Source organism: Heloderma suspectum, chromosome 12 (assembly GCF_057233095.1).
Source record: "Heloderma suspectum isolate Gila_16-S chromosome 12, 16-S_ref, whole genome shotgun sequence".
Classification (NCBI taxonomy): Eukaryota; Metazoa; Chordata; class Lepidosauria; order Squamata; family Helodermatidae; genus Heloderma; species Heloderma suspectum.
In genome coordinates, this window is record NC_139469.1 from 23,964,486 (window position 1) to 23,986,896 (window position 22,411).

At 47.5% G+C, this 22,411-nt stretch overlaps 1 protein-coding gene across 3 annotated transcripts in view; it reads right to left on the minus strand.

Moving 5' to 3' along the window:
• DECR2 (2,4-dienoyl-CoA reductase 2) overlaps window positions 1–22,411 on the minus strand; it is a 49,407-nt gene that overhangs the window by 21,584 nt on the left and 5,412 nt on the right. The window contains exons 3-10 of one of the 3 annotated variants that reach the window (XM_084818792.1): window positions 21,842–21,910; window positions 18,639–18,690; window positions 16,034–16,169; window positions 15,552–15,676; window positions 14,043–14,136; window positions 12,635–12,739; window positions 10,820–11,008; window positions 8,162–8,793 (exon numbers count right to left, since the gene is read on the minus strand). In XM_084818792.1, coding sequence (XP_084674918.1) covers window positions 8,759–8,793; window positions 10,820–11,008; window positions 12,635–12,739; window positions 14,043–14,136; window positions 15,552–15,676; window positions 16,034–16,169; window positions 18,639–18,690; window positions 21,842–21,910 — 805 coding nt within the window. In that variant the 3' untranslated portion in view covers window positions 8,162–8,758. Of the gene's footprint in view, window positions 1–8,161; window positions 8,794–10,790; window positions 11,009–12,634; window positions 12,740–14,042; window positions 14,137–15,551; window positions 15,677–16,033; window positions 16,170–18,638; window positions 18,691–21,841; window positions 21,911–22,411 lie in introns of those variants that run through there. The other 2 variants (XM_084818794.1, XM_084818791.1) reach the window with 2 other exon arrangements.

Consider the following 22,411-nt stretch of genomic DNA (forward strand, 5'->3'; position numbering starts at 1 on the left):
TGGCCATTGAAGAACATCCCACTTCTTTGCCTTGAGAAACTCTTGGGTAGCATTTGCTGTATGTTTTGGGTCATTATCCACCTGCAATATGAAGCGGCATCCTATCAGTTTGGCAGCATTCGGCTGAATCTGAGCAGAAAGTATAGCCCTATACACTTCAGAATTCATCCTGCTGCTTCTATCAGCAGTCAGGTCATCAATAAACTGGTGGATCCACAGTTGGCTACAGAATCGGACTCAAAGAGTGCTTATCAATGGGACCTTCTCAAGCTGGGGAGAGGTAACGAGTGGGGTACCGCAGGGCTCTGTCCTGGGCCCAGTGCTCTTCAACATTTTTATTAATGACTTGGAGGAGGAGGTGCAGGGAATGCTGATAAAATCTGCAGATGACACAAAATTGGGCGGGATAGCTAATACTTTGGAAGACAGAAACAAAATTCAAAGTGATCTTGATAGACTTGAACGCTGGGCAGAAAACAACAGAATGAGATTTAACAGGGATAAATGCCAGGTTCTGCACCTAGGAAAAAGAAACCAAAGGCACAGTTACAAGATGGGGGATACGTGGCTCAACAACACTACAAGCGAGAAAGATCTTGGAATTGTTGTCTATCACAAGCTGAATACGAGCCAACAATTTGATGTCGCTGCAAAAAAGGCAAATGCTATTTTGGGCTGCATTAATAGAAGCATAGCTTCCAAATCCCAGGAAGTACTAGTTCCCCTCTACTCAGCACTGGTTAGGCCTCATCTGGAGTACTGTGTCCAGTTCTGGGCACCACACTTGAAGAAGGATGCAGACAAACTGGAGAGGGTTCAGAGGAGGGCAACAAAGATGATCAGGGGACTGGAAACAAAGCCCTATGAAGAGAGACTGAAAGAACTGGGCATGTTTAGCCTTGAGAAAAGAAGACTGAGGGGAGATAGGATAGCGCTCTTCAAGTACTTGAAAGGTTGTCACAGAGAGGAAGGCCAGGATCTCTTCTTGATCATCCCAGAGTGCAGGACACGGAATAATGGGCTCAAGTTACAGGAAGCCAGATTCCGGCTGAACATCTGGAAAAACTTCCTGACTGTTAGAGCAATACGACAATGGAACCAATTACCTAGGGACGTAGTGGGCTCTCCCACACTGGAGGCGTTCAAGATGAGGCTGGACAGCCACCTGTCAGGGATGCTCTGACTTGGATTCCTGCATTGAGCAGGGGGTTGGACTCGATGGCCTTGTAGGCCCCTTCCAACCCTACTATTCTATGATTCTATGATTCTAAACACCAGTGACCCGGTTCCATTGGCAGCCATACATGCCCATGCCATAACACTGCCTCCACCATGTTTGACAGATGATGGGGTATGCTTTGGATCATGAGCTGTTCCTTTCCTTCTCCATACTTTTCTCTTCCCATCATTCTGGTACAAGTTAATCTTGGTTTCATCAGTCCAAAGAATCTTATTCCAGAACTGGGCAGGCCTTGTTAGGTGTTTGCTGGCAAAGGCTAATCTGGCCTTTCAGTTCTTGAGCATTCCCAGTGGTTTGCGCCTTGTTGTGAAGCCTCTGTATTTACATTCATAAAGCCGTCTCTTGACTGTAGATGTTGACAATAACATACCTACCTCCTCAAGAGCGTTCTTGACCTGGCTAGATGTTGTGAAAGGGTTCCTCTTCACCTTGAGCAGAATTCTGCGGTCGTCCACTTTAGTTGTCTTCTGTGGTCTTCCAGGCCTTTTGCTGTTGCTGAGCTTGTCAGTTAATTCCTTCTTTTTCAGGATGCTCCAAACTGTTGTGTTGGCCACTCCCAATGTTTTTGCTATCTCTCTGATGGGTTTATGTTGTTTCCTCAGCCTCATGATGGCCTCCTTCACTCGCATGGACACCTCTTCGGACCTCATGTTGGGAGTTCCAGTGAACAGCTACCAAATGCAAATGTAACACTCAGAACCACCTCCAGGCCTTTTATCTGCTTGATTGGTCACAGGGTATCCAGGAAACAGGCCACACCTGGCCATGCAGCTGCTTGTCAGCCATTCGTTCCATTACTTATGAGCCACCAAGGATGGGTGTGTGTGTATGCCACTGGCTGTCCTTCCTGAATGGTTAGTGCCCCACTTTTGTCAAGCCCCTTGAATTACAGCTGAAAGTCCTGACTTTGCTCCCATCTGGGTGTGTCTCCTTTCAACTTCAATGTTGTGGTGTACGGAGGCCAACTGCCAAAACAGTTATCCTTGTTCCAATATTTCTGGCCCTGACTGTGTATCTGTGTGTGTGTGTGTGTGTGTGTGTGTGTGTGTATCTATATCTATATCTATATATGCCATTATTATGTTTATACACACACAGACACATATGGATTGTTTGATGTGATGTCTGAACTCCAAATACTGGGGCTATTCACATGTCACGCTAACCCATGGTGGGTGGCAAGCTACGCTGGGTACGTGGTTATGCAAACAACCTACTATGCTCCCATCAGACAATCAGGCAAACAATCTACAGAGAGTAATTTATTTCACACACCCCTTACCCCTCCCTGCTCCTGTAGTCCTCCCGCCCAGCTGGGCAGGTATCCCAGCTTCCTTTGCAGCAGGAACAGAGATTGCTTGAGGGGAGCAGAGCAGCAGCAGCATTTTTGACTGCTCTTGCTGAGCAGCGATCTCCGTAACCCACGCTGGTGCAACAGACAACAGGCTAACCTACTATAGGTAAAATAACCCTTATTGCAGAGCGTGGGTTCTGAGGGTGGCTTAATCAAGGGAATTAATCCATCATGGGTGGGAAAAATGTCTTCCACACAGCCCGCTAGCCCATCATGGGCAGCTCAGGCCACTTACCCACCATGACTTAGCGTTACATCCAAACCCAGCCATTGAGTTTAACCCAACAATCACCCATGGCTTGTTGCTGGGTTAAAACTCTGGGAGGTTTGTCCTTCAACAACCCAGGATTCTGGGTTCGGATGTCACGTTGTTGATTAAAGCTGTTTGAAAGACGAAAGGACAAGCATATGGGAAGCAATGCACTTGCTCCCTTGCTTGCAGCCCTGCCAACTCATAGGTTAAACAACCCATGAATTGGCGTTATGCACAAACCAGGTTACTATGACCTGATTCGCATATTGTAAGCACCCATGATTAATGGCTGAGAAGACAAGCAGGAGCTAACATCTGGAGGGAGCCAGGTTGGGGAAGGCTAGTGTGTGTATATGTATAAAAAGGTGTCCCCAACCAGTCGTGTCCGACTCTAGGGTGCGGTGCTCATCCCCGTTTCTAAGCCGAAGAGCCAGCGCTGTCCGAAGACGCTTCTGTGGTCATGTGGCCGGCATGACTGAACACCGAGGTGCACGGAACACTGTTACCTTTCCCGCCGAAGCGGTACCTATTTATCTACTTGCAATTTCTTGCTTTCGAACTGCTAGGTTGGCAGGAGCTGGGACTGAAGACGGGAGCTCACTCCGTCACGCAGCACTCGGGTCTCGAACTGCTGACCTGCCGACCTTCCAGTCTGCAGTTCAGCGTCTTAACCACTAAGCCACCACAGACACACAAAATTTGAGATGGGGAGGCATTAGATGGAGGAAAAGAAGAATATGCATTCATTTCAGTTACTTATGGCGTAGAATGCTGCCTTCAACCAGGTCAGCTGGTTTGTCCATTTAGTAGCTTCCTTGGGCCTCGGGTAGAAAGAGGCCTTTCCCAAACTCTGCTACCTGATCTTTTGAATTGGAGACACTGGGGTTTCACCTTGGACCCTCTGCATGCAGGCCTGTTCCTTCTCACAGAGCGAGGGTCCCTCCCTTAGTATGTATTTTGGTTTTAAAATCTTTTTTTCCTCTTCTGAAAGTGGAGACTTTCAGAATCTCTGCAGAAGCCACCAGAGCCCCATATAACATGCTCTGGGGACTGTTCTGTATCCACACAAATTCTTAAATCTGCATTTTCACACCCCTTGAACACACGCTACGGAAAGCTGCTATTCCTGACACTGCGTTTGCTTTTAATTCGGCCCCAGCTGAGGTTGCCAGCCAGCTTAAGGCAGGCACCGCTGGAGGAGGATGCTGTCTCAGCACCTGCCGGTTGCTATAGCTACCCAAAGGGTCTTTTATACAGTAGTGGGAAGCGGAGTCAGGAATCCCATTGGTTACAGGGGAGGGGGGAGGATGAATTGCCTGGCAACGGTTCACTTGACAACACTGCATGCAAGAGAATGACAGGCAGTAACCCGCCTACAAGCTGGCCTGAGCAGCAACTGCCATACTCACTTGCGACAAGCGTGCCGTTAAGCGGTGGACACTCAAGCCCCCTGCCAGGGCTGGCTCTGGGTTTTGGAGGACCCCTGGGGAAGACACCCTCAATGGGCCCCTTCCCTCTACTTTCTCACTGCCATTGTCACCAGCTGCTCTTGCTCCTCCCCTTTCATAGAATCCTAGAATAGTAGGGTTGGAAGGGGCCTACAAGGCCATCAAGTCCAACCTCCTGCTCAATGCAGGAATCCAAGTCAGAGCATCCCTGACAGGTGGCTGTCCAGCCTCGTCTTGAATGCCTCCAGTGTGGGAGAGCCCACCACCTCCCTAAGTAATTCGTTCCATTGCTCGAAGAGTCAGGAAGTTTCTCCTGATGTTCAGGCGGAATCTGGCTTCCTGTCACTTGAGCCCACGATTCCATGTCCTGCACTCTGGGATGATCGAGAAGAGATCCTGGCCTTCCTCTCTGTGATAACCTTTCAGGTACTTGAAGAGCACTATCCTATCTCCCCTCAGTCTTCTCTTCTCAAGGCTAAACATGCCCAGTTCTTTCCGTCTCTCCCCGCAGGGCTTTGTTTCCAGTCCCCTGATCATCTTTGTTGCCCTCCTCTTTCTCACCATTGCTCGCTTGTCAGGCAGCGAGCCAGGGAGCAAGGAGGCCGTGGCATCTACTGCTCCTCCTTCTCAACACCACCGTTGCCTGAGCCAGAGAGAGGGGCAGGTACACAAGCAGGTTCCAGTGATAAAGAGGAACAGCAAGTCCAGGAGGCTCTTGGCAGTGGGCCCCCGCTTGGTTGAGGGCCCTTGGCAGCTGCCCAACCATGCCTAAACAAGTCAAAAACTGTACATTTGTTGTACCGCGAAGAGATCTGAAGAAGCCCTAAACAAAACAAACTCTTCTACAAAGGTCTCTTGAATACAGCCTTCCCCATGCTGGTGCCAATGGCCATACTGGCCATACTGGGGATGATGGGAACTGTGGTCCTAATACCTTGTGTTAGGGAGGGGCCATAGCATAAAGGTAGAGCACCTACTTGTATGCAGAAGGTCGCAGGTTTGATCCCCAGCATCTCCAGGAAGGGCTGGAAAATCTCCTGCCTGAAATTCTGGAGAGCAGTTTCCTCTGTTCCACATCTACAGGGTGCCAGATTGGGCAAAGCTGCTTGAAGATATGGCCTAGCGGTGAACAGACTCAGTTAGGATGATCTAGTTCATATCTGCCCTTTGCCATGAACTCAGTAGATAGCCTTTAGGAAAGCCACTCTTTCTCAGCCTCAACTTTCTCATCTGGAGCAGGGACATAATAATGAGTTACATTTTTGTATGGATTACTTAGATAATGTGAGACAGAAGCTCTGAATATTCCCAAATGCTAAAGAAATGACGGCGGATCGTTATTATTAAACTATCTGCAACCCACTTTTCAACTAAGTCTCCAGAGAAGAGCACTCTAGGAACAGGACAAAAACACAGGCATCATCTAGAAAAGCCACATTTTTCAGGACACCCTATGAACACTAATTAGCAGCAATGTTGATCATAGCAGCAGACAACATCTCCCATACAAGAAAAGACGCTAAGGAAGACGACACAAAGCCCCCCAAAAGGAAGCCCCTGTAGCCTGGCATCTAAAAGCCACTGAAGAAAGGAGCAAGGCAGATTCCCTAGGAAGAGAGTTCCACAGCTTCCATGCCTCTGTAAAGGGAGCCCTGCCCTAAGACATGGGGAACACGAAGCAAGGCCTCCGAGAAAGACTGTAACACACATAAAACAGTAGCAGGTGGCCTTTAGGTTATTAAGTCGTAGTAGGGAAGGGTTGTAGCTCACTGGTACAGCATCTGCTTTGCACACAGAAGGTCCCAGGTTCAATTCCCGGCATTTCCAGGTAGGGCTAGAAAAAGTTCTGCCTGAATCCCTGGAGAGCCAGTGCCAGTCAGTGTGGATAATACTGGGCTAGATGGACCAGCGGCCTGATTCAGTATAAGGCAGTTTCCTATGTTGTGGTGGGAGAGTCCATTTCCACCATTTTTTGCTCATGGCTCACTGTCGAAACTGCCTCTAGGGGGCACCAGAGATCTGAAGACAGGCACACACTCTGCTATCTCACACAACAATCCAACAAATAATTGGGTTGGATCCACGTTTAGTAAACCTTAAAGTAGACCCATTACAATCAATGGGACTTGTTAGTCCCACTGGTTTTAATGGGTCTATTCCGAGTATTGACTAAATCTGGATCCAACCCACAATCTGTGGCATGATTCCTTGCCATGCTCAGTGGTGGTAGGAGTAAAAATGCTGGTGGGAGTGGGGAGTCCCCGCGTAGGAGCGCAACTCTTCAAGCACCCAGACCCTCTCCATTAAAAAAGGGTACGCCAGGCTTTCTGCTGTCACCAGGAAAAGATCAGGGCGTTCTAGTTCACTGCATGGAGCGGTACATATCTCAAGAGGACAGCCTGTGCTTGTCACTCTCTGCCCCTTCTCTTTCACAATCTCTGCTGAAACGGTCACAGCAGTGGTGCGGAAAATGCATTAGTCTCTTAAAGCAGGCAAATGCAACCAGCCTGACTGGAGAGCTGTTTGCCCTTTAAATTGGGCAGTTCCTTGTCCACATAGGAACAAGTATTGAGGCACTACCTTAGTTAAGGATAAGAGGAAAGCCACTGTGGTGCAGTGGTTAGTGTGTTGGACTGGGACTCGTGAGATCAGGGTTCTAGTCCCCGCTCACTGGGTGACTTTAGGCCAGTCACTGGGTCTCAGCCTTACCTACCTCACGGAATTGTTGTGAGGATAAAAATTGAGACGGGGATCATGTAAGCTACCTTGGGTTCCTTGCGGGATGAAAAAAGGTGGGATATAAATAGATAAGAGGGTAAAGAAATTGCACCAGGAAAAGCTTTTATTGACCCTTAAGGAAGCTGGCCCATGGGGGTTGGACTCGATGGCCTTGTAGGCCCCTTCCAACCCTACTATTCTATGATTCTATGATATTTAGCACAGTTTTGAAGACAATTATTTGGGACTGAATATTAACAAAGTCTTTGCCATTTATTTAGCTTCTGACTTACAGAACAATCTTTTTGGGTTCATGGGCACATTTGGAATTTTGAGTGTTGCAGGGGCTCTCACAAAATGGCTGCCAATGGAGGGGTGTTGGCCCATTCATAAAACGGCTGTCATGGTGGGCATGACATTTCCCAGAAGGAAAGCTGGGGAGACTTAAAGAAAAGTTACTTGCCCAAGAATTGGAGTAGAAGGCAGAGGTGGAGGCTGAGCTCCAAAACACAAAAGCACTCTTTTGAATCAAATAAAGATGGTGCTAGAGGGCAGTGCTTTGCTTTTCAGAATGGCAGTGCCACAGTTTAAAAGGGTAATTTAAAAAATCTTAAATAAAGTAAAAATAAGGAGGAGCAGGGAGAAGTGTCTGCAGGCACAATGGTGCCAATGGGCACCACGTTGAAGACCCCACATCTACAGTTCCGTGTGTGTGTGTGTGTGTGCGTTTGACATCTATTGATCTGTTTATTGGAAACAAAGTAAGAAAATTAGGACATAAGCTGTGATATTAGTTTCCAAGTATGCAAAATGGAGCAAGTACACCAAGAACCGGTGGCCCATGACATGTTGTTGGACTCCAGTTCCCATCAGCCTCATCCAGCATGGCCATGCTGGCTAGGGATGATGGAAACTGTAGTCCAATATCATCTGGAGGGCAGCAGGTTCCTCATCCCTGAATGACACATTTATCCAATGGTGTCCTGAGGCAGAGTGAGGTTTCCGCAAGCGTAGCATAATACATGCCAGATTCAAGGGGAGAAAAACAATTCTCCCCTTGTGCGAGCAGAGGCTCCCATAGGACCCGATTGCCAGTTTAGGTACTGGACCCATATTGGAACCAAAGATTCGACAAAAAGCAAGTATTTCAAATGGAGCGTATGAGACTGAAGATAAAGAATTTATTATGGAGAAGGGGGTTATTTCAGCTAACAGGAAAATACAGAGCTTTGGCAAAAAGTGCAGAATTACCCTGTTTAGTCCAGGATCATGAAGATGAGGCTGAGCGAATTCAGGCTGGGTGGGTAAATACTGATCACACACGCACACGCCTTCTCTTGAGCAACGCTCTGATGGCAATCATCATAAACAAGGTAGAAGACATTGAAATTTGTAAAAAATCAACAGCAACCAAGCGAAATATACTCATACCATCAAGAAGCAATGGGCCATTTGTTTCTTAGAGTTACCACCCCAGGCAACTGTTCTGTGCCACACAGTGCATAATTTGGCACAGAACAGAAAGCTTGTGGGTGAGAACAGGACAGCCTGTGACCTTCCAGCCCCTGTGCCATCACCACAACCTCCTCTCCCATGATGTGAAGAGGTATAATCTTAAACATTGCCACCTAAGCTACTTTACAGCTAGAGATGTTGTGTGGCTGCCGCCTTCGGCCCTGCACAGAAGTTCGTGGAGAAGCATCTAAGCTGTAGTGTCCTCTCCATGAGGTTCTGTGGGTCTTCCTTCATTTGTCTTTCTTTAATTCCGTAGTCGAGACATCTGTAAGAAACAAGAGGAGGATGGATGAAGCTGACCTAAAATCCAAAGCAAACAGATGGAAGCAAGATCTGAAAAAAGGGAGACCTCCAGCCAGTTAGATAAGAAAAAACTTATTTTGGAACTTGTACAGTAGATTCAGGGTTATACCCTAAACAACTTAAAGGTCAGGCAGGGATTAAAAACTTTGGTTATTTGCAAAGAATGCAGTAAAAAAGAAGAAAGAAGGGTGTGTTAGTTAATGTGCTATTTTCAAAAAAGCCCCCATGAAGACTCAAAGCAACATGAACTTCTAACAGTTCATGTATTTTAGTCATACAATATTAAACACCCAGCCCCATTATATATATGCATGGCTTGGATGCAGTCTAAGTGGAATGTCTAAGTGCAATCCTATGCATGTCTCCTTAGAAGTAAATCCATTTTATGCAGAGATCAGATTAAAATTATTGTCTGCATAAAGGAAATCTTTGAATAAGCTAACTGGGTGTTTTACTCCTGTAAGCAGCAGGTATCAGATAAAAGGTCTTGCAAAACAAAAATTGTAAATGCAATGAGAATAAAATTGGAGAAATGCAGATTTAATATTTCAAATTTTGGTTTTCGTTGTACTGATGCTGGTCTAATGACCATAATAAATTTTCAATTGATGAGAAAAGGCCCAAGACTTAGTTTGCCCATGACAACCCATCTTCCTCGGCAGAGCAGCGGTCAGAGGGGCTGGGTGTGTTTGAGAGCACACCCAGTTCAACGAAGTGAGGAGGCCCAACCAGCCAAGCCAGCACCCATGTGAAACAAGCATGTGCTCTAGACAAACAACCCCCAGAATCCTTTGCAACAGCCAGAGATTCTGTAGCACAGGGGAGGGTGACCTCTGGCCTGCACTTGGACACAATGTGGCCTGCCCCGGGGTGGGGGTGAACAAGCCCTGGCTGAGCCCGTCTCTCCATGCAGAGAAAGGCATGGAGCTCCATACCTATCTTTTGCACGGAGAAAAAAAAGTCATAATTATTTTTAAAGTGGGCAGGGTGGCTGGGGAATGCTGGGAGTTGTAGGACTTTCTTCTGCCTAAACATGCATAGGATTGCGCCCTACATTTTTGTATGTTAAACGTTTTATATTATGTTGTGAACAGCCCAGGAAGTTTTGGCTACTGGGCAATACAGAAATGTAATAAATGAATTAAATGAATGAATATGTCTCAGAAGTAAGCCCCACTGACTTCAATGGGACTAACTCCCAGGTAAGTTAATATAGGACTGGAGCTTAAATCATTAAAAATAAATAAATTAATATAACCAAATATTTGACTAAACACTGCAAGCCCCAGGATAAACCCAGTGCGTATCATTGAAAGTTCCCTCACCATGGTCCCCTTCAAATTAGCCCTTGAAGAAGAATCCTACATCTCTTGAAGTACAATGATACACAGGTCTACCCCAAACTAAGTCCCATTCAGTTCAATTGGGCTTACTCCCAGGAAATTGGGTACAGGATTGCAGCCATGCTCTCTCCCATTTGCTTCAGGCCCACTGGATACTGTTAAAGCAACACAGTTAAATGTTCACTACAAAAGCAAAGTGAAGCAATAAAGAGCCCAATGTTTCTCCTTTCCAGCCACAGGGCAGCAACATGCAGAGCTTAAACAGTGGGACGTTTTGTTTTCAGTACCAGACTTGCACTCACAGTCCTTTCACACCCCAAATCCACTCCTGGTTTCCCCCTAAATTCTCTTAGTTTTAGCAGCCCAATTTGGGGAAGGGGAAAAAAAACCCTACTGTTTAATTGTTACTACAGCTGGGAGTCAGCATCCCTTGTGGATCTACTCTAAATCACCCAGAGATCTACGAGGAGACCCCCAATCTCCCTTCTGCCAACCCCTGCACTCGAGGGGCACCACGTGGCCCAAACTCTCACCTGAAGCCTGCAGAACAAGTGGTTTTCTGACACAAAAACCCTTTATGGCTATCTAATCCCACAGAGCGGGAAAGAAACGTCACCTAGAGCTTAGCAGAGTTTGAGGCAATACCCAACAGTGAGGGAAAGTAGTTCTCGGAGGTCATCCAGCTTCCGCCGTCCACCACCAGAGTTGTGCCGGTCACATAGGATGATAAGGGGCTGGCCAAATACAGAACACTGTGGGCAATCTCCGTCTTATTTCCTGCCCGCTGAAGGGGGATTCTTTGATGGAGGTTTCTTTCTTCCAGTTGAGGTGACACTAAAAGGGAGTGAAGATAGTTAAATTTTAACCATTCAGGAAGAAACCAGGGGAGTGAAAGGGTGCAAAATGAGTCAGCCAATATACCCTCCAAAGTACATTATTCTTCCTCCCAACAGCCCTTTACATAACCATAAAGATTTCAGAGTTCTGCCTTAGGAAAAATATCCTAGGCCTCATGGCCCCAAATTTGGAAAGATGGTACACACCTTACCGGCTCTGAAACTAAAGCAAATGGCAGCATTGTTATTATTATTATATTTTTATCCTGCCTTTCCTCCAAGGAGCTCAAGATAAGTGGCTCCCCTTTCCTGTTTTGCCTTTACACCGACACCATGAGGAAGGCTGGGCTCAGAGACAGTGGCCCAGTTCGCATGCAATGGTGACCCATGTTTTTTTTAAAACCCTCGGTTACCATGGAAGAGCCACTGTGCTCATCCCCGCTGCTTGGTCACTTCTGCTTGGCTCCTCCAGCCAGTGGGAGAGGCTAAACATCGCAGGGTGTATTGGCCCCAAGAGCGTAACCAAGTCACCTGTAGTGTTAGAGGGGCCTAGAGATCCATAATGCCTTGCTTAAGTTCATTATTAGTGCAATTCCTTTCCTAGTAAACCTCTGAGCATGTGAAGATGAGTCAAAAGGCCGATAGCATGGCTCAGCGCATTCCATACTAATGAATGCTAGAAGGCCTTATCAGGCCATGCCTGGGAAGCAAAGCTATGTCTTTATGCTGAGATGCAGGTGGCTGTGCTGAGAACCAAGCGCTGTTAGTCTATGCTGGGAATGAACGCTAGGGGGCACTTGCTGCTGTCATGCTGCCTTACTGCTAACATGTATGGTATAAAACCCATTGCACCCCATGGCTCGGGGTTCAGAGAAGCTGTCTGATCTAACCTTTGGGTACGCCTGTGTGCTGTAAGTTACGCAATAAAGTACCCCTTTATCAGTAAACCTGGATCTGATTTATCACTATCTTGGCACCTCTAAATTAAGAGGTCGAAGCTCACCGCAGGGGCGATACACAGGGACGCTGCATCCCTGGGCTATTTAGCATGACACCTGAACACACCGGAATTGGAATTAGGGCTGTGCGCTGCTTCAGATCTGGATCCGAATCCTGAGCTGAAGCAGGTGATTCGGACCAAATCAGCCCAGATCCTAAATGGGTCAGGTTCTGCCTGAAGTGGTCCGAAGCGGGTCAGATCAATCCAAATCGCTTCGGACCAATCTGGACAATCCTGAAGCCCTGCTCACGTGCATCCCCCTGACACGCCCAACAGGCTGCCTGCCAAGCCATGCGAGCCCCCTGCTCCTTACCTGGACCCATTTGAGGGCCCGCAGCCGTTGGCCTCTCCAAGGGAGTCGCCGTTGTCTTTTAAAATGGTGACTCCTCTATTTCTGGAAATCAAATCCTGCGCAAATGGTGGCTGTAAGGCAGTCATTTGCATAACACTGCAGGTGTAAAATGTTTCCTCTGTTAGAAACCACCCTAGAGAATTTGAATTGAAGGCCAGTATAGAAACATTTTAAATAAATTACATCCTTCCCTGTTAAGCTACTTTTGGGGGCAGATCAGATGCACGCCCACACCACACAGCAGATTCTGCTATCAGCATTGCATGCCTCACCTAAGCGCCGGTATCCCTCTGTGCCCGAAATGGGACCTGGTGCCAGGCTGTTCACTCTGATTTTGTTAGGTCCCCATTCCACGGCCAGATGTTTTGTCATTGCATCTGTGAGGGGAGAGGCAGACAGAGAGGTTCAATAAAAAAAGATCTGGCGGAGGGGTGATGGGCAAAGAATTATAGGCTAGAAAGGACTGGAAAGCCAGCAAGGCAAACCAACTCTACCCTTTCAAGAATATTGCTTCTTTAGACTGCACTTGGTGCTTCTAAGAAATTAGGGTGAAATTCTCTTTTGCATGGTCAAGAAGTAGAATGTGCATGTTGTAATATTGTTGGCACATAAGCAGAACAAACAGAATATCAGTACTTTACAAAGGGTAAAAGACCACAAAACATCAGTCCACCATCCAGAAATGCATCCAGAACTGAAGGGATGCACAAAACTCAGTGGGATTTGAAAAAATAGAACTTCAATATAAAACTGCGGAAATGTAAGGCATGCTTGACAGACAATAGGATAACACCCCCCTTATGAACTCCAACTGGCAGGGCAGCCATGAGCTAGAAGCAATCTTGCCAAGACTAGGGATGTGCAAATCTGTCAATCTTATTCTCATTGAGTTTCGGATTTTCCCACAGGTGTTCTCGTTCCATCTTGGGCCAGCAATTTTCAAAATGTATGCTTTCCTCGTATGCATTTTCTATTCTACACAATTTCTATTGCATGCATTTTTCTACTGACCGAAGCGTGTGCGTGCGCATTTTGAAACGTACACATTTTTCATCGTGAGCATTTTTCAGATGTACGCATGGTGGAAAGTGCATTTTCCCCTCCAAAATATTTATTTATTGCATTTATATCCCGCCTTTTTTCCTCTCGCAAGGAACCCAAGGCGGCTTACATTATTCTCCTCCTCTGTTTTATCCTCACAACAACAACAACCCTGTGAGGTAGGTTGGCTGAGAGTCTGTGACTGGCCCAAAGTCACCCAGTGAGCTTCCATGGCCGAGTGGGGAGTAGAACCCGGATCTTCCAGCTTTCAGTCCAGCAGTCTCACCACTACACCACGCTGGCTCTCATTGCAAGTCTTGGAAATGTATGGATTTCTGAGGTGAGATCTGTTCCGTTGGCAGTCTCAGGATGTCTGACATGGGTATTTTCGCACTGGAACATGAACTCAATAAATTTCTCACCCATTTCTAGTCAAGACAAGTGTTCGGTGTGGGATAAAGGGGCAGGCCAGATTGTATCACTGTTGCTTGAGGTGGGAGCTGCTGGCACTACGGTTTCCAGAGTGAGGGTGGTACTAGAATGCCTTCACTTACACTCTGGGGGGAAATAATAGTATCAGGCTTGGATGAGGGTGCAGATAAGGAGAAGGGAAACACAATGGCTGGAGTTTCACAGTACCTACGGCTGCCTTAGCGGTCCCTGCATGCACCTGAAGAGCCTGGCCTCTGTAGCTTAGGGTTGCTGTGATATTGACAATGACTCCGCCACGGTCCTAGATCAATAAAACAGGAGTCAACTCAGACAACAACATCAGAAGTATTAACAGCAAGCACAGGACACAGAACACCAAAGGGAACATTGTTTTCACTTAAGGAAAAAAAACAAGAAACCCAAAGTTCAAGAGCAGCAGTACCTACACTTTGCCAACTGTGAGGTCTTCAGCATTGGAACCAGAGAGAGAAAATACTGGTTTATCAGAGTTATATGCAACATCATGCCACAGCATTTCACAGCAAAAATAGAGTGGGGCACACATCAACATGTTTGCAGCCCCTCGCCATTTTAACAATGCAGGTAGCGACACAGAGGATGTCATCCCAGCAGTTTGCCAGGAAAAGCAGTTGGTGTAAATATGTTGGTTCATTTTGCTCGCTTCTCTTGTCCACCTTTTCCCACATGTGGACGGGGGCTGCGTTCATGCTGGCACTATGATGTCCTACTGCAACCCTTAAAGACACCCTTTACAACAGATTCTCACACACACACGCACACATACACATGGATAGGTCCAATTTAACACACAACACACGTTTCGACAGTTTCTATCACTCACAAGGTGGGGGGATAATAATAGCAAGCAGGAAGAGGACTGCGCCATACTACAGAATGATGAGAAGGCAAAAATTTACAGGCGATTTATTATACATATTTATTTTTTTACTGAATGTTCTATCCCACCTTTCTATCAGCTTATTAACCAGCGTTCTTAACCATCTGCTTGAGAAATGTGGGAGCCAGCTTCCTAATAAAACTTTCTTACATCCATTGCTTTTGCCTTCCTATTAGTCTGAGTAACAACGCAACTGCAAAAGGGCAATTTGGATGATAGCGAATATTTTTCTAGCTCTTGAGCTTCATTCAGCCTTCAGTGATTTACCTGTACTGACCATAACCCAAGGGAAGGAGTCCAGGGCTAGGCTAGCAGCCAGCAAGAGCTGGTAGGGAACTGGGAGTGTAGAGATACATCAGTATTGCTGTGACCCAAAAGTCCATGTGATCCATGGGTCCTGGTGCTGAATGACCAGGGATGGGAATGTGTAGTCCTCCAGATGTTGGACTGCAGCTCCCAACACCCCTAGCCTGCACAGCCCAATGGCGAGGGATGATGGGAGTTCCAGTCCATCAACATTGGGATGGCTGTACATTCCCCCTCCCTGCCGTAGACAGCTGGCCTAAGAATGCAGGACCTGTGGAATGCCTAGGTCTACAGCAACCTTCCCCAATCTGGTGCCCTCCAGCTGCTTTGGACTTCAATACCCACCAGCCCCAGCCAGCACAGCCAGGAATCTTGGGAGTTGTCGCCCAAAACATCTGGATAGCACCAGGTTGGGGAAAGCTGGTGTGCAGGGGAGGGTCCCGGCTCTGCTAGTATGCGCGTCATGGGCTTCGTGGAGGAGGAAAACCTACGCGGAGGCACTTTTCATACAGTACTTTGGAGACGTTGAACGTTCCCAAAGTGTCGATCTCCATCACTGTTTTGTACGCATTGAAGGACAGAGAGGTGGCTGGGCACAGGAAGTTACCAGCAGCATCTGGGGAGAGAGAGCAGGGACAGAGTCAGTAGAGTGGGGGGCAACCAGACCAGTATTCATGACTGGTGTGTATGCCACAGACCTGCTGCTGCATCAGTAACCACTTAGTTTAACAGCCTACTACAGCTTTCCCCAACTTGGTGCCCTCCAGATGTGTTGGACTGGGAATTCCAGTCCAACACATCTGGAGGGCACCAGGTTGGGGAAAGCTGGCCAACTACATAAACTAGAATATCCCCCCACCCCCCGGACCCATAAAGACCACCCTCCTAGAGCACCCATCAATGACTATTTCTTCCTAGCCCAAAGACTGATGGCAGATGGTTTCCCCAAAGAATGCCAACCCCAATAACTCACTGTTAACAAGGATATTGATTCTCTCAAACGCCTTTAGGGCCTCATCCACAGCTGCCATGATCGCCTGCGGTTGCCTGACATCTAGAACGAGGGGCAGGCACCTCTGGCCAGTGGCTGCTGACAGTTTCTTGGCAGCCTGGGAAAGAAAGCAAAGAAATTTGACCTTAAAGACAACCATCCTCTTCTGTCTTCTTGCAGGAGATGGGTGCCCTTTTGCCGGTCTGTTACATGTCAAGAGTTAGGGCAGCATTTTCTGCATGTGAAACATCTGCTGCACTGCCGATGGGGCAGGGCTTTCACATTTGCACCCACACTGATCAAAGGCTGCAAAGGCTTCCGTAGAAGCTTTTTTTGCTGGTCAGATAGCCCTTACTTGGAGACAGAGGCTCAGCTGTGGAAATTCCATGGTGTAGTATGTTAAGGGCTGTCAGGATTGGGCCCAGCATCTCTGCAGAGGCCTCTCAAGAGGCCATGGGAATGGACTCAGAGTCAGAGGAGGAAGAGTATGAAGTGGGGGGAGACGGACCAGAGCTTCAAGGAGACAGGGACAGAGAAGGCTCTGTTCAGGTGCAGGCTAATCAGTTGGATCAAAGCCCGACCATAACCTCTCTCTCTGTGGGAACACAGCAATTCGGGGGTGGGGGGTGGGGGGAGCTAAGCATGACAGACGCAAAGATCAGATGTCGGGACAAGAAGGAGAAGCAGCTTTGGGAAAGAAGGAAAGCGTTCAACCAAGTTGGCTTATCATAAGAGGTCCCGCGGGGAAGACCCTCCCTGAGGGTAGGACTAGAAAAGTCTCTCAGGCTCTGTACTGCAGACTGGTGCCAGATTTGCAGGAACTTCTTTCTTAACAGTAGTGCATCCATCAAAGAGACCTTCAGGAGGTCTATTTTGTATTGTGTCAGCTTAATCAGGGAAGTTAGCGCTAAGTTGCCATATGATGACGAAGTCTCTAACCTGAACTGCTGGTGGACTGATTGATTCACATAATAAAGGAATACTTAGAGACTGACTTCTTTGTCTGACTACAGACACGCTGGGAGGGCTCGGCCCTTGACAAGGGCTATGCATGCTCCATGTTTTAAAAACAACAACACATATTCAGGGCAGGAACCCCAGTTCAGCGGTAGAGAACTTGCTTTGCAGAAGGACCCAGCTTCAATTCCTAGCATCTCCATCTAAAAGGATCAGGCAGCAGACTCTAGGAGCAGCCTCTGCCTGAGACCCTGGAGAGCAACCAGCAGTCAGAGAAGACAGTACTGGATAAGACAGGCCCCACAAAAAAACTTTTTGGACCCGTGGGTACATTTGGGAATCTGAGAAACGTCTGTGGGCACCACCACAAAACCCATGGAGGATGCGGCTAGTCACGTAATGGCTGCTATGGGAGACTGGCTATTCAGAAGTGTGCTAAAGAGGGTGGGGGAGAGAAAGAGCAAGGCTAGAGGCTGGGAGCAGGAAGAAACAGCAAGGCAAAGGGGGAGAGAAAGAGCAAGGCTAGAGGCTGAGAGTAGGGAGAAACAGCAAGGCAAAGGGGGAGAGAAAGAGCAAGGCTAGAGGCTGAGAGTAGGGAGAAACAGCAAGGCAAAGGGGGAGAGGGGAAAGAAAGAGAAAGAGCCCGGCTAGAGGATACAAAGGGAGAGAGAAAAAAGACCGCCTTAACATTTTCCCAAGGTTTTATTCAATTTTTTTTTAAGGGGATAGGGAGTGGAGAGCTTTGTGGGTGTTACTGGAGATACCTGTAGGCATCATGTCGCCCATGGGCACAACATTGGGGAACCCTGGGATGAAAGAGCCTTCCCCAATCTGGTGTACTCCAGAAATTTTTGAACTACATTTCCCAGCATTCCTGACCATTGGCCATGCTGGCTAGGGCTGTTGGAAGTTGAAGCCCAAAGCATCTGGAGGGTGTCAGGTTGAGGAAGGTGGGAATAAAGAGTCTGACCTAGGACCTATTTATATGTTGGGCAAATTAAACTAAGGTGCCTATTTCTACTTGCTCTACTAAAGAGGAAAACAGAGCTATGCAGAGCACTGAACCCCCACTCCCTGCCCCCATCACTAGAAGCTCTGGCCCTCCCCTCAGCTTCCAAGATTTCACTAGGCACTATTCACACATCCCCAAACTTATCTTTCTTGCCATCAAGCAGGGGTGTAGAACCTCAGGTTCATGGGCCAAATCTGGCCCTCCAGGGGGCCAAATCTGGCGCTCTGAGGTCCCCCAGAAGGTCATGTCCACTTCCCCTGGCTCCACCTCCTTTCCCCTGACGGCTGCTCATTTGGTGGTTTACGGGCTTTTGTGGAGGTTCTAAAAGGTTAAAACGCCTTTCCTAAGGTTTAGTTACTGGCTAGAAACCTTCTAAAAATCAAATTAAGAAAACAGAAGCTATAATTGCCTAGCGCAGCCTTTGTTCATTTCAATAGGAGTTACATAGGAGAGCTTCCCACTAGGTTGCGCTCATCGATCAGATTCGTCTAACTCCTACTCTGCCACCCTTCACCCTGCCCCAAATCTGTCACTTGGGACAGCTCCCTTGCAGCAACGCTGCCTCTGCCAAGGCCTTGATTTGCATCCAAAAGGCACGGCAATCTCCTCTCCACTCACCTCTGTCAGCCTCTGGATGTTCCTGCTGGCAATGACAGTCTGGCAGCCATGCCTGCAAACAAAACCTTACAAGATGAGGGGGTCATAGATCAGGCTGTAACTACGTCTCACCTACACCTGTCGAGTACGTAACATCTTCTAACTAAGCTAAGGAAGTGCTGTATGTGGGTGTCCAGAATTGGGGCAGCTCTGGAACTAGAATGCTCAGATTTTAGTCCTGCCATAAATGTGGCAAACCAGACAGGATTTTCGTATGCTCTTTTGTGTGTTTTATTTGGTTTTTCAAGAGTATTTCCACCACCACCCTGCCCCAAGAATGTGAAATTCATGTTCAAGATTTTGCCAGGGGTTAAGATAAGCGCTCCAAAAAAACTTTCCACTGGGTGCATGGAGAAATGTTTGAGGACAAGGAACAAGGGAAGGGCCAATGAGATGGAAGTGATCAATGGCTACTACTCATGATGGCTATATGCCAGCCTTCCCCAGCCTGGTGTCCTCCAGCCAGCATGGCCATTGGAATTATAGGAACTGCAATCCAACACATTGGGAAGACACCAGGTTGGGGAAGGCTACTATACGCCAATGCCAACATCAGAGGCAGCACGGCTCTGAATATCCAGTGTTGCAGAATATCTGAATATCCGTCTACTGCTTTCATGTCCTGCTTGTGGGCTCCCCAGAAGCTTCCAGCTGGCCACTGTGGAAAACAGGATGTTGGACAAGATCGATCATTGTTGTGATCCAGCAGGGCTCTTGTTATGTTCTTGTTAGCTACATTAGCTAAACGGAACCTCCAGGTGTTGAGGCAGTGTACCTTGGAATACCAGTTGGTGGGAGACAAACCTTAGGAAGAGGGTTACTGCTTCAGTGCCCTGCTTGTAGACTTCCCGGAGGCATCTGGTTGGCTACTGCGGAAACAGGATGCTGGATTAAGAGGACCTTTACTCTGATCCAGCAAGGTTCTTGTTGTGGTCTTAAGCTGTGTGATGTGAAAGAGTTCTACTGCTCTTAGCTGTTGTCTGGTCGAGAATTTCTACTGAAGATCTGCAAACACGCCTTCAGATTTTGCATTTGCTGCTCGAACTCACAGTGGGTTTCATGGAATAAGGGTGTGGTTGTTTTTCTCCTTCCCTTGGGAGCCGTATGCTACAGTACAGCTCCCAGGAGAGGGGAGAAAATCGTCCTTGGTAAGCATCAGCCACTTCCGCCCTCCACCCAGGCTGCTCTCTGCTCATGGGGTCTTCTCCCTCTCTTGAAAAGGAGCCCCACAACAGCTAGAAAGCAGCCTGGAAGGTGGATTAGGCTTCCTGGCATTTCCCCAAGCATCGGTACTGTAGTAAATGTGAAAAGCAGGTTCAGGATTTCGTGCTATAAAAATGAAGGAAAACCAGCTAAGCCGGTCATGAAACCGCTATAGGCAAAAAGAACATGTGAGCATATCCTACTAAAGATCCAGCGCTCTGAATGCAGAAAAAAGGTGGCTATACAGATGAGCTGCTAGGTGAGGACTGTGTGTACCCTGTACTGAAAAAAGGGGAAAAAGGAAATTTCTGCACGTAGACGATCCAAATTCTGTGCCAAGGGAAGTTGAATTTTGCAACCTGAATAAATTGCGCAAATGTTCACCATGTTCCTCATCTTGCATAGTTCATTCTGTCCTTTCTGCTGCTTCTTTTTTTTGCATGTTATTTTGCTTTTACTAGCCATAGCAGGGGTAACACTGGAGCCCCACCCTCAATGAATGAAACTCGTACTCTCTGGGTGCCAAGATTTCAGCAGGCATTAACCACAGAGTTTCAAGTTTACCTTGGTTGCCCTAAGGGCTAGAAACTTGCTTTCTTAAAAATGAAAGCTGACACTCTCAGGAAGCTGAATTCTGTGGCCACCGCTCATTCTTCGCGCCCACAGAACTGCAGCGTACACACAGACTTGTCCTGGGCTCCTGCAGCAGAGTCCCAGACCTGGCTCTTTTCCCTAGCTGCAAAAAACGGCTTCTTCATCAGGCCTACACACCTCATCAGTCACTTGCAGCACACCAAGGACTTCCCATTAGGACTCTCCCTTTTCCTGCTGCTGCTTTCTACTGCTAGCCTCAGAAATTCATTCGTTGTGAGGTTTCCAAGTTTCCCACACAGGGCCGGAGTCAATAAGGCAACAAAATATTTCTCCATAACAGTTAAGGGCAAGAGGCTCATCGTTTAGAGGACAGCTAAGTCTCCTCTAAGGGCCGCAGTGGCTTAGCAGTTAAGACGCTGAACTGTAGACCGGAAGGTCGGCAGGTCAGCAGTTCGAGACCCGAGTGCCGCGTGACGGAGTGAGCTCCCGTCTTCAGTCCCAGCTTCTGCCAACCTAGCAGTTCGAAAGCAAGAAATTGCAAGTAGATAAATAGGTACCGCCTCGGGGGGAAAGGTAACAGCGTTCCGTGCACCTCGGTGTTCAGTCATGCCGGCCACATGACCACGGAAGCGTCTTCGGACAGCGGTGGCTCTTCGGCTTAGAAATGGAGATGAGCACCACACCCTAGAGTCGGACACGACTGGTTGGGGACACCTTTACCTTTAAGTCTCCTCTACAAGCACAGTTTCTGATGCAGAACTATCCTGCTTGCAACACCCACAAATTGCTCGCTTGGCCAACAGAATCCAGCCAAGCCAATAGGGCAAAGAGGTGATGCCATTTACCCTTGTGTGACTAAGAAACATGAAAATAAAAGTTGCAGGTCACAAAGCTCTAGGCTTCATTGACACATCTGGTATCTAAACTTCAAGGGAGAAGTCCAGCAGCAAAAGCCAGGAATACAAAAGTTATTGAGGGTTTTGTGAACCTCAGAAGAACTGATCCCAGAACAGGGATGGGCCCCCATCTAAGAAAGAACTGCTTTATGGCAACTGGTCTTCTGTAGTAAAGAGGTCAGAGGCATGTCCCTCAAACATGCAACGGAGAAGCTCCGTTGGCTGCAGCTCCACAACGTATTTAAAGACACACATGGGAAACATCAGCAGAAAATACAATTGCCACAAAGCATGATACAGCTGTGAGGGGAGGGAAATGCTGGCTTCCCAAGAACAGATCGACAGCTGCCCAGTCATGGAAATGGATGAAGATGAACAGAGCAGAGGGCAAAAGCATCCCCAAAAGTAGGATCAAAAAAGATGAGAACTCACCAGAGAACTCCCCCCCCCCCCCCCGAGCCTTAGCTGTACCTCATCAAAATCTCAGCTATGCGGAATCCAATACCGGAACCACCTCCAGTGATGAATGCAACTTTTCCCCTAGGAAATCAGAAGGAGAATATTTAAAACCATAGCTAATGGGATCCATACTGATTGTTGTTGTTTTTGTCAAGCGAATTCAGAAACAGCAGCAAGTCCCAGGGAAAGTTATGGCACAAAACAAAGGAAGAAGCAAATCCACTCAAGTTACCTGACACCAATTCCAAGCAGATCGAACGGTTCTTATAGCACTATCTTACAAGAGACCACCTGCACTACAGAAGGCAAGTCTGAAATATGAAGATGGTGTGCTGATATACTTAAATTTGGTCTTTATTTGTCACACTTCTATTGCAAGTAGTTTGGCTTCACAACAACCCTGTGAGGTTGGATTAAACTGAGGAAGTGACTTGCACAAGGTCATCTAACGAGCTTAAGGCTGGACTAGTCTGTTTGGACTAGGAATAGCATTCCTAGTCCAAACAGAATGGGCTAGCTATTCCATCACACTGGCCCTCAAAAGACAAAGACAACCCAATAAGGTATAGCTGCTACCAATCC